Source organism: Musca vetustissima, unplaced genomic scaffold (genome assembly GCF_032173495.1).
Source record: "Musca vetustissima isolate MV318-11 ecotype Yass unplaced genomic scaffold, APGP_CSIRO_Mvet_v1 utg47448, whole genome shotgun sequence".
Classification (NCBI taxonomy): domain Eukaryota; kingdom Metazoa; phylum Arthropoda; class Insecta; order Diptera; family Muscidae; genus Musca; species Musca vetustissima.
In genome coordinates, this window is record NW_026879202.1 from 1 (window position 1) to 11,940 (window position 11,940).

General features: G+C 32.0%; 1 protein-coding gene across 1 annotated transcript; it reads left to right on the top strand.

Annotated features, from left to right (window-relative positions):
• The first annotated feature begins 6 nt into the window (after positions 1-6).
• LOC133324006 (protein hedgehog-like) lies at positions 7-11,277 on the top strand. Its single transcript, XM_061532904.1, has 3 exons — positions 7-18; positions 6,009-6,270; positions 10,622-11,277. Exons 1-3 carry the CDS (start codon positions 10-12, stop codon positions 11,275-11,277), a joined length of 927 nt encoding a protein of 308 aa, XP_061388888.1. The 5' UTR covers positions 7-9.
• The last annotated feature ends 663 nt before the right edge of the window (positions 11,278-11,940 follow it).

An 11,940-nucleotide genomic window follows, 5' to 3' on the forward strand; every position in this document is an offset into this window, starting at 1 on the left:
GATCATGTTATGACAAGGGTAAGTTGCAAGATTTTTTTAGTTTTTTTTTTATTTATTGCAAATTCTTTTTTTTTAAATGACCTCAGTTATCTTATCTTGCGAGCAAGATATCACATATCATAGCTTTGGAATACTTGAACTTAATCGATTTGTCTTTAGATAAGGCTATTAAATAATATATTAAGTGGAAATGAAATGTATGTATATATGTAATCTAAAGCTTAAGTATATTGCCCTTATGTCTGAGAGGTGTGCTGTTCTATTTTTTTATATTTACTGATTCATTGAGGGGCATTAAACTTTATGGACTTATAATAACTATTTATTATTTAATACTAAAGTTTTAGAAAATTTTATCATTGGAGAAATAATTAAAAAATCAAAATTAGCATGGGAAAAATTTAAATAACTTTAATCCGGCACATTACAGAATGTAAACATTTTTACAGGTTGTAGGACCCATTTAAAATCTAAACGTTTGGAAAGTGGGGCTGTATATACTTCAAAAAAGTTATAGCTTCCCAACATTATTTCATCGGGAGGTTGTATTTAATTCTCCTGAATATATTGTTCTCCAAGGACTTTGGAAAAATTATCCAAATCTACAGGAGTCAGTTTGTTGACATAGATAAAATTTTAAATAAAATATTTTTTCATCTGACCTCTAAATAAATTTTTGACATAAAAGAACGCGTGGCTGGATGTCCTTTTCTTGGCTTACTTAACGGTAGTTAAAATATAAAGGATATTAGATCCTTGAATTTATTACAACTCCAATGGTGTCAAACGGTTTGTTACTGCCAAAACAAAACCAATAACTCCAAAAACAGGACAAAAAAGAACATCAAGGTTATACAGGATGTGTTTTGTTTTGCTCAAAACTACCAGTCTAGTAGCTGGCAATATACCTTTTCAACAAGGTCAAAAGTCACACGACTCAAAATGGCCAAGCGGCAACAACAAATATGAAAACACACATTTAGTTTGCTGATGAACGACCTCGAATGTCACCGCGGTAACAGTTTTCATAATGTCAAGGACATTTGTAGCATTTTGTTTTTTTGAAAAAGGATCTCGAGGTTTTGAATGACACAAAAATTGTGTGTGTTGAAATGGCAATATAATTTGAATTCAGGGTTATTTGTATTACAATGTGGGTGAAGGACATTTTATGAGAATATCCTTTTGGAAGAAAATTTCCTTTATGGGTGAATTTTCGAAAAGGGTTGAAATATCTCGACTGTGAAGGAATGAATTGGAAAAATATTATACAGCATTGAAATAAAGGATTTACTTTTTCTGGAGGTCCTTTATACAAAACAATTCAATATTAATTATTTGAAAGTTCTATTGGAAAAATTGTATTATTCTACAATTAAATTTAAAGTCCTATAAATTTTATTACTCATTCCAAACTAAATTTTGGAATTTTTTCAACAAATTTGATGTCCTACCAAATTAGAACAGTCATAAAAAATTTGATACCAAAAATTCAAATCTGACAGAATTTTATTTTGAAATGTGATGCTGTCACTTTTAATTTGTTGATAAATGAAATTTTTGACATCATTTCTATCAGTTTTTTTGTTTTTCAAAATATCGATCACAAAATACACCCATTGAGATGCCCTGTGATGGGAACGAATTGATGGCGTTAACGTTGAGTTTGTGGGAACATAAACAGATTAAAGTTTCGAAATTGATGTTGAGATTAGCTTACGTTTGCGGTGGCTTTATGGCTTCTTTTGTTTATTTTTTGTTTCTTATGGTTTATAATTTGTATTTATCAAGAAGCCGTATGTGTCAATAAATGTCAAAATAAATATTTTTTTCGCAAACAGCGAGAAGAGGATCAGAATTAAAAAAATAATCAAATTTGTCAGATCAACTTTAGACAATGATTCATTTGCCAGAATTCCATTTCTATTGCCTTCCGTATATTGTTTATGTCACAATAAATCCAATTTTGATTTGTTTAAATTTTAATTTTTCTTTCAAAAGCTTTTTGTTTATTGTTTATTTACTTTTTGTTTCAAGTTTATAAATTGAAATCGAAGAAAAAGAGGAGGAAATAAAAAAAGAAAAAATTCATTTTGATCTCATATGGATTGTAAATAAAAACTAAACATTTCCGAATGCAGTCATAATGATAATAAAATTTCCTTATTGGCTTTAAAAAAATAAATAAAAAATGGCAAAATTTAAAAAAAATGCGAACAAAAAAAAAAACTAAATTATAAATATTGAAAAAAATCTGCTTCATTTTTATTTATTTTATAAAAATAATTTACTCTTGACCCACAACAAAAATATCAGAAGTTTTTATTGTTTTTTTTTCCAAAGCCACATTCAACTTGATTTAGTCGCCTTAGAATTTTTACAACAACAACAAACAAACCATAAACGCATCTTAAATTACAAACATGCCACACGAGAAAACACCTGCATTTAAAAATTACAAACCAAAAACAATAAATCTGAGCTTTTGCTTTTGGGGTTGCTAAACTAAACTGGATATTGTCATATAGTAAATTTAAAGAAAAAAGTAATTAGATCCTTTTGCTTGTTTTTTTATTGGATAATGAATTCATTTTTTGGTCAACAATCTACCAAACGGAAGAGAAAACTTATGAAAACGGAAGAAATCAATGCACCCTTGTATTAATTTCAAAAAACAAAAGAAACACTAAGAAAAAATCAAAAATAAAGAACTAAAATCAGGTTAATCGTGGGCTGCTTTAAATTACTGCTTCTCTTCCCCTCCCATTTTGTGTTAAGCTCTTAATGTGTCATCACAATGCGTAACCCTTGAGTTTATGACTCACAGCAAAAAAGCACTTAAAAACTAGTGGTGGTAATGCTAAACACTCTCTCTCTGCTCATACTAATATCCCCTTCTCTTAATTTTACCCTATCATTGTGTCTTGTCTTTGTTTTGTGTTTTTTAACACCCCTCTCTCATACACACGCACACTTACACTTGTATCAATCGCCAATCTCCTGTAAGTCCTTTTTTAACATTACTATGTAAGTAATACTGTGGCACCAAACACCGATGTGTGTGGCCATCATGTTAATAGGCACGAGTATAAGTACCTGAGATTTCCTGTATTACCCCATCGCAACGCAACATACTATACTAACTTTAGTAAGTATTTTAATGATATTAAATTAAACAACATCTATCTGTGTAATGGTGGTGGTGCTGGTGTGCCACAATGAATACACAACGACATGGGCCGAGATGCAGTTGCTATTTTTAGAAATAGTTACAATAGACCATAGGGGAATAATGATGATGATGACCATAATTGCTTACATTGTTGGTAGTAGATATTACCTTAATATGGCAACACATTAAAATTGTAATTGATTTTTGGGAGGAAGAACAAGAGATTGTTTCCTTTTGGCATAGCAACTCTAGGAGATAACTATCATTACATTGAATGTGTAATAGTAACAGAAGAGAACTTGTTATCGATACTCATCACATAGGGAATCATGTAGGAACACAAACAACAGACATAACAGAGCAAGATTAACACTACTCGTATTTCACGCGAGTCTCATCATCGGCTTTGGAGAAAGTAAACCGTAGTACTTACTCTCTCTCTCTCTCTTGTGAAAGAGAGTGAAATACGCATCACTAACACTGTTAGTTCATTGCAAACGGTTCTTATCGTGTGATGAACGAAGAGACGAGCTTTATTCTCACCACGCAAACAGTTTCAGCATCTCTTCACAGTGTATGGAGAACAAATAGGAAACACGATGGTATTAAGCAATGGTGGGCAAAATTACTCTTAAAAAATGTTTAAGGGAAAATAAAAACATAAATTATTCTGCGGAATTTATTTAATTTAATACTTTTAAAACATAAATAACATCCCAGGAAGCTCAAAAAATAAATTCATTAAAAACTTGTGGAACATTTTTCATTAAGTGTTATTTTTGTTTTAACATCAAAAAATGTTAAGAGAACGCATCAACGCTGGTGTGCACGTCTGCCCAACTATGGTATTAAGTCAGTGTTGGGCAAAATTAAATTGAGAGCAAGTGTGTGCGAGCGTAACTGAGAATTCACCATTAAAAACGACTGACGTAAAGAGAGAGAAAGAGAAAATGTGTTTACCAATCGACCCTCAGTTACGGTAGCGTATATGGGTAAGCATGCCTGTATTAAGTAAACATGATGCAAAGTATCTCTTTTCTTCGTTTTTCAAACGATTCTCAATCGGTTAACGAAAGAAAAACAACTCACTGTAGCCAATAGAGAAGAAGGTAATAATGGGAAACGGAAAAGGCTGATGAGTGCGTATGGTAAATAAAGAAAACGTATATTGTTTGTTAATGTTTACTTAAATACAACAACGCAGAAATGTAATGAAAAAAAAACACACCACACACACACTGCCAACAATGATGCTAATCGTTTGCTAGTGTGTTTACATGGCAAACAACCTCAGCATAAAGGCAAAAGGGCTTAAGTTATTGGACTTTTTGATGAGATAAAAAATATTCGATTTGTTATAGAAACTAATCAAAAACTTAACATGGATATTTAGGGAATCTACCCCACTATTAAAAAAATTAAATTTAACTAGCCAAAAATATAACAAATTCCGAAAAATATGTCAAAGAAACCAAACGACTTATGAAACAAAAACCCTTTAATTTTTTTACCAAACTGATATTTGAAATTATTTTTTCGAAAATTTTCAAACAATAAACCTGCTTCTTTACGCTTATTAAATAGACATTTAAACATTTCACAACAAACAACAACAAATTTAGAACTGAATAACTGTGTGACAAATTCTATACACTATAAATATGGTAAAAATACCACAACATAAAACCACATGATTCACTTACTGGCCCTTTGAATAGATACCTTTGTGTGTGCGTTTGTGCATGGCCATGGTTTAATATGGTTCTTTGGCAAATTGATTTTTATGCTTACTCTATGGTCAAACGAATAAAGGATGATTTGTGGGCAAACAATATGCTAAATGTTTTGACCATTTAACTATTTTTAAGAGGCCTAGCAAGGCCGTTAATAATTGATTTTTGTGGTTGTGAAAAAGAAGAAATTTCTCTTGAATTTTTTTTCACCCCCAACCAGAATCAGGATAACACGAAATTTTATCAATTTGATTTTTATCTTTTTTATTGGTGGTTAAACAAATGGCGGCATGCTTCCTTTTTGTTGTTGAATGCTAATATTTGTCTCCAATTTAAGAGTTAGTATTTGTTTTTTTTTTTATTTTTCTCTAAAAAAAATGGTCTACACAAAATTTCCCCATCATCATCACATCATCCACATCACCTTGTTTAAATAAATTTAAACCTTTTTCCCTGGAAATCCCAAAACCATTTAACCAATCAAACTTAAGACCCAATGGCGTACTTTTTGTTTTGGTCATACGCCATTGTGTAAATATTTATTTAAATGCATTCACATTGCCTAAATAAAGAAAACCTTTTTTGTTTTCTTGTAAAATCACCTAAAAGAAAAGGTGTAATAGAATTTGTTTAAATGATTTTCGATTTGTTTCTTGTTGTTTATCCATTTAGAAAGGGGCGCATTAAAATCAAAGGGTTTTTTATTTAAATCGTTTATTTAAATAATGGCTGTCTTTAATTGATTTGGAGGAAAAGAGTTTAAAAAAATTTTGGAAAATATTTTCTGTTATTTTAAGTAATTTTGTATGTTTTATTATTACAAGTTTGTGTCTTAAGTCTTTTGTTTTTATATATAATTTATTATATTATATATATTTGAATTTTTATTTCATTAACATTATTTCTTTGTGGATCTGATTGTTTTATAATTTATTTTTTATTCATAAAGTTTGTGTCTTAAGTCTTTTGTTCTATTTTTGTTTAATTGGTATTTAATTTGTAAGAGTTCGCTTCTTAAATCTTTTGATTGAATTGCTAATTTCTCTCATTTTTTATTTATTATAAATTTAATTAATTTTATTTATTTATTTTTTTAATTTTAGCGTTGCAAAGAAAAGTTAAACACCTTAGCCATCTCCGTAATGAACCAATGGCCTGGCATTCGTCTACGTGTCACAGAAAGTTGGGTCGAGGAACAGCTACCCTATACCAACTCCCTGCATTATGAGGGTCGAGCTGTGGATATTACCACCTCCGATCGGGATCGCAGCAAATATGGTATGCTGGCCCGTTTGGCAGTGGAGGCAGGATTCGATTGGGTCTACTATGAGACCAGAGCCCACATTCATTGCTCTGTCAAATCTGGTAAGTTTCAAAACAACTTCAACAAAAACATTTAAATTACGAAAAATTCCATTAGTCCTGAAAGTGTTAATAATAGAGTGTAAAAAAGTCACACCAATCTCTTTGCTCTTTTCTTATTACCTTGTAATTGGTGATAAATGGTGGTGTTTCGAAATTTTTCCTTGTGGAATTGCCTTTTTCATTGGAATTGACACTAACAAGCGTTCGGATGGGTTTTTGTTTTGCATAATTTAACATCAATTACCACAAGAAGAGATTCTAGGGAACCAAAGGCGAAGATTCCAAGTAGCCGAACCAGACCATAAATAGCTTAAGGCGTAAATTAGATTTGTGTATTCATGCAAATCAAATTCAATTAGAAATGCTTAGCAGCGATATGGCTTAGAAATGCTTGGACACTCATTATGTCATGATGATGGGGCCAGATGAATGGTTTCTTGTGGCTAAACACTTTTCTTCTTAAAACAAAAACCATGAAATATCACACCGCTGTGTTGTTGTGGTTGTGTTTTTCTTCTTCTTTGACATGTTGTTGCCTTTGTGCCTGTCAAATTAAGCGACACCCAAAGAATCGTTTCTCATGCAGTAGAAGAACAACACAAATTCCAAAGAAGTAAAAAAGAAAGAAACAAAATAAAAATAAGAACACGCTGAGAATCGAAAGACTGCATACAGCATCCGTTGTAGTAGCCATGGCACTTAAGCTTCGTAGCATATTTAAAAAAATGCGCTTTTCATAGGCATTCATGTAATACACGATGTGGCTCCTGATGACTTTTCACTAAGACTTAAGACTTACCAACCTATGGTTTCTGGTTGTTAAGCAAACCACAAAACCGGAATGCTTTTTTGTTGGTTTTTTTTTCAACAACAAAAATCCCAGCTTAAATATCGGCATCATCTCTTTGTTACTGTTGGAGCAGCTTCTTCCTCTTGTTTTCTATAGGCCGGTAAAAAAAAACATGATAACCAAACAACAACAAAAAAGAAGAAACATACAACAACCATTTTTATCCAACATGCTTCATTAACAATGTGTTTAAAAATACCTGTTTTTGGGTAGAAACACAACAACAACAATAAGATATATTGACTACAAATATAAAAACAAGCCAGCCATCCAACCAACCAACCAGCCATCATAATCATTATTACCATTAAGCAGCATCTTCTTCTTCTGTTTCTTCTCCTGTGTTTTTTTTCTCTTTTTGTAAATTTAAACTGACTTAAAGAAGCAGCAACCATTGGCATCCACCACCAACTAACCCATTGGAAATTAATTTTTAAAGCCTGTTTTAACAAACAAGCAAACAACCATATACCATACAATACCACAACTGATCTTCTTGATCATATGCCAAATACAATACAATACAATAATACAGGAACAACAACAAAAACGACTAACCACCAATTGCACCAGCCAAAAAAAAAACAAAAACACACAAGCCAAGTTCGTGAGATCCCTGAGATTGCTTATGGAATCTCACGATGACTACGACGAAGGCCCAAAAGAACAAACTTGTCTATACAACTTGTACAAAACAGTACAACCAACCAGCCAGTCTGCCCGTCATACAGTTTAGTTTAGCCGACAAACACCATTTGCAGACATGTTTTGTAGTTATTTTAGGAGCAAAACAAAGAGAAAATGTTAAGTGAACAGAAACACACACACACACACAAACATAGAAATTTTTAAGGATATGATTTTACACGGGGAAATTTTGCTTGGGGAGGTTGTGAAAGGTCTAAATAAAATAATATATTAGGATCATATGAAAATTTTTTTAAAAAACCATTCCAATAAAAATCCATGCCAAAAAATGTTTTTAAAAAATCCACAAATTTTTGAACAATTAAAAAAAAATGAAATAAATTGCAGGATTTTTTATGTATAGAAGATACTTCATTTATTTAAAAAAATGTTTTCTAACATTTTTTTAAATGCTTATTTTAGCAAAATTTTTAAGGCTTTGTAATAACAAGTTTGTGTCTTAAGTCTTTTGTTACCAGCTCGCCTTTGTACGTACGCCCGAGTTTACTCTCAGTTTCTTCTCAAATATCATAAAGAGAAATTTATGCAATGATTTATAATTTATAAAATTATATAATTGGTAACACTTTTGATGACATTTCTGATTTAAAAAAATCAAAATTTAACTTAAAATCCCATTCAAAAAATCTCTTTTCAATCCTTCAGTCATCCCTCCATTCATTTTTTTGTTTTTTTTTCTCCCAAGAGATTACAATTTCAAAGGCGGCAACTAATTAAAAAAATACTCTCCAACAACAACAACAAAACCCAGCCAAATGACCGAACCTCAAAAGAAACTGAAAATATTACACAAAATATTGTGACACTTTAAGCAATATCACTTGACACTTGTATGAAGAAAAATATTGATCCTTTTTACACACACACACAGACAACAAAAGGATATTTTTTACAAAAACATAAATTGTGTCCAGACGTACCTTTGAAGCCACCGCATAAATGACAATTATGTCAAAGTGAAATACCTACTGAATGTGTGGTCTTTGACATTTGACCCTTTTTAGGGGTTTTAAGAGATTTTTTTGACTACTTTTGAAGAGAGTTTTTTATCAATTGCCGTGATTGGTCAGTGGTTAGGTTTTATTGTTGATTGTGTGTGTGTATTTTTATAACGTGGAAATTTGTTTGTTTTCTTTTATTTCTTATCAATTTATAAAATAAAAGAAACACATTCCATTAATGCCTCGTTTAATTTATGAGCTACATGGCTTGGCCCAAAAAATGCTTCCATGTGGGGGTTAACAGCTTTTTGGGCCATCATATATTTCACAGCCATATCTCTGAATCTTTATAATTCCGATATTGGATTACCGTTACCACAGTAGGGTTATACGATCATGTATTTGAAAAAAAAAGAACAACAACAAATATATGAACAAAAGAAAAGCCAAGTGCCTTAAAATCTTCGATGCTCTCTTTTTTGTTAATGTCTGCCAGAAGGCGTTGTTAGTTTTGATTTAAATGGCTAACCTCAAATAACAGGAAAATGGTTTCATAATTTGTTTAAAAAAAACAAATGGGTGGTCTATTTACAAAAGACAACAAAAAAACCCAATTATTTTAATAATCAATAGTTTTTTTGTGTGTATGTATGTTTGTGTATGTTCGCCCTTATCAAGATCACATGTCAGAATTTTGGAAAATATTTTGATTTTGTAACAAGGATAAGAAAAACGCCTCAAAGGAGAAATAAATCCCCGAAAACAAAATTGCAAATTTAAAAAACAAGGATTTGAGAAATTTCAAAATTTCAACAAGCTATTACAATTGGCTTAAAATACCTTTACCCGATTGCTTGCTCCGTCTGACAGGTAATCGAACTCACTGTATGGTGTGTGAGTGTGTATGGATTACAATTGCAGCATTCCCATTTCTCTTTTTTTGAATATTACGTTAATCTGTTTTGTTTTGTGGCTCGAGTTCACAATGAATGATGTGAAATGGATGATACCGGCCTTTAATCTCTTGAGAAAACAAGATCAGTTTACCAAAAAAATGCCGGGTACCGCAAATCCTTACACACACACAAAAGGAAACTGATATGCCAGTTGTTGGATGGTATGAAAAAAAGGCGGAATATCCGAACCGCACACACAATAATAATTTCAGGGTCTATTGGCAACTGTGAAAGGCTTTTTGACTCTAATAATAGGATTTGCAAAAAAAAAGTGAGCATCCTTTGCTGGGTATTATTAATGCTAAATTAGATTAGGTGTCCCAGCCCTAGCTGGATTAGTAGAGCAAGCGTGCCATGTTGGGAGATTATTATTTTTTCTTTTTGTTTCTGAAGGATTGGCAAAATCTTGAGATTTAGGATCGGCCCTGAGGATTAGGAAACTTTTCGCATGGTTGTGACTTGACTTGGTTCAGTCAGAGGCTGCAAATAAAAGTCAATGTCAGGTGAGGGAAGGGTGGCAAATATGGAAAATATTTCTTCGAATGGGGACTCGTAGAAAATCTAGTCAGGAAATTAAAAAAAAAAAAATCCCTCTAAAGGGTCTTAAATTTTTAGAGCACCTATATGAGTTCCTCTATTGTAAAATTTACTCAAGATAATTCTCAGAAATCCTAGATGGTATTTCATCTTCAGAACAGCTATATTTGTCTCTTCTGTTTACCAAAATATCAATGCAAGACCCTTTATAGGCCTTAGAAACTCCTTAATAGACCTTCACCTAAAAATCGACAAATTTTACTCCCTCAAAAAACACTTTCTTTAAATTTTTTATCAAAAAATATTTTTTTAATGTAAAATAAATTACTAATCAAAATGTTTTCTCTCTCTATTTCCAGATTCCTCTCACACGCCCCATGACAGTGGTTGTTTTACCAAAGACAGTACCGTGCTAACATCAAACGGCGAACGTAAGGCTATGACCGATTTACGCATTGGTGATCGTGTACTGAGCATCAACGAGCAAGGTGAAGCGATATATAGTGAAATTATACTCTTCATGGATCGTAATATGGATGAGGCCCAAGAATTTGTGCAAATGACCACAGAGGGAGGAGCCACTCTCACTGTGACCCCGGCTCATTTGATAATGATCTGGAATCGTGAAAAATCGGTGACAGAATACGTTTTTGCTGATCGGGTACAGGAAGGAGATCAAGTATTTGTCCATGACTCAACTGGTGAACTGAGGCCACAACGTGTTGTCGATTTGAGAGCAGTATTGAAACATGGCTTTGTTGCTCCCCTAACCAAGGAGGGTACAATTGTTGTGAACTCCGTGGCAGCCTCATGTTATGCTGTCGTCAATAGCCAATCCTTGGCCCATTGGACTTATGCCCCTGTAAGAATATGGTCAATGTTGAAATCGTATTTACCCTCCAGCTCCTCCTCCAACACCGCCACCACAGCACAAATGCAAAATGGTGTACATTGGTATGGCAAGACATTGTATGGCATTAAAAATTATCTTGTGCCCAAGTCATGGAGGCATTGATGAAGCAACAGGATGCATCGATTTTTTTTATCAATAACTTCTTGCTAGTTAACTGGTTGATTGTTGGTTAATAACTGGTGGTTGCATTCTATTCAAAAAAAAAAAAACCAACTAGGCTATAAGTAGGAAAAAACAATTATTAAAAATTTTCAATACCTGAAACAAAATGCGCATGCGCTTAGTATTCTCTGCAAAAAAAAAAAAATAAAACTAAAAAAATTGCAAAAAAAACAGGATTTGAGTTGAGTTCATATCCTCCATTTAGAAACACCCCCCTCAATAACCCATTAAAAAACTAAAATCAAAATTTGTAAAATAAAAACAACATTTATTTTAACGAAACCATAAAACAACAACAAACTATTTGAGTGATACAAAAAACCAATCAAAACAATAAAAAACGAAAAAAGAACCCTGTAAATATGTATGTATGTAGCTGACAAACCATCTAGATGTAACTAAATTAAAATAATGGAAAAACAAAACAAAAATCATATGTATTTAAGTCAAATCCCCCTAGTTGTGTATAAAAATTTATTTAATTGAAAAAAGAAACGCGTGCGTGTATAATTATTTGTATTTGCGAATTATTTAAAAAAACCCCTCCGACTTATTTTGTATATAATTGTCGTTTCAATTTTTAATCGAATTCTCTTTATATAT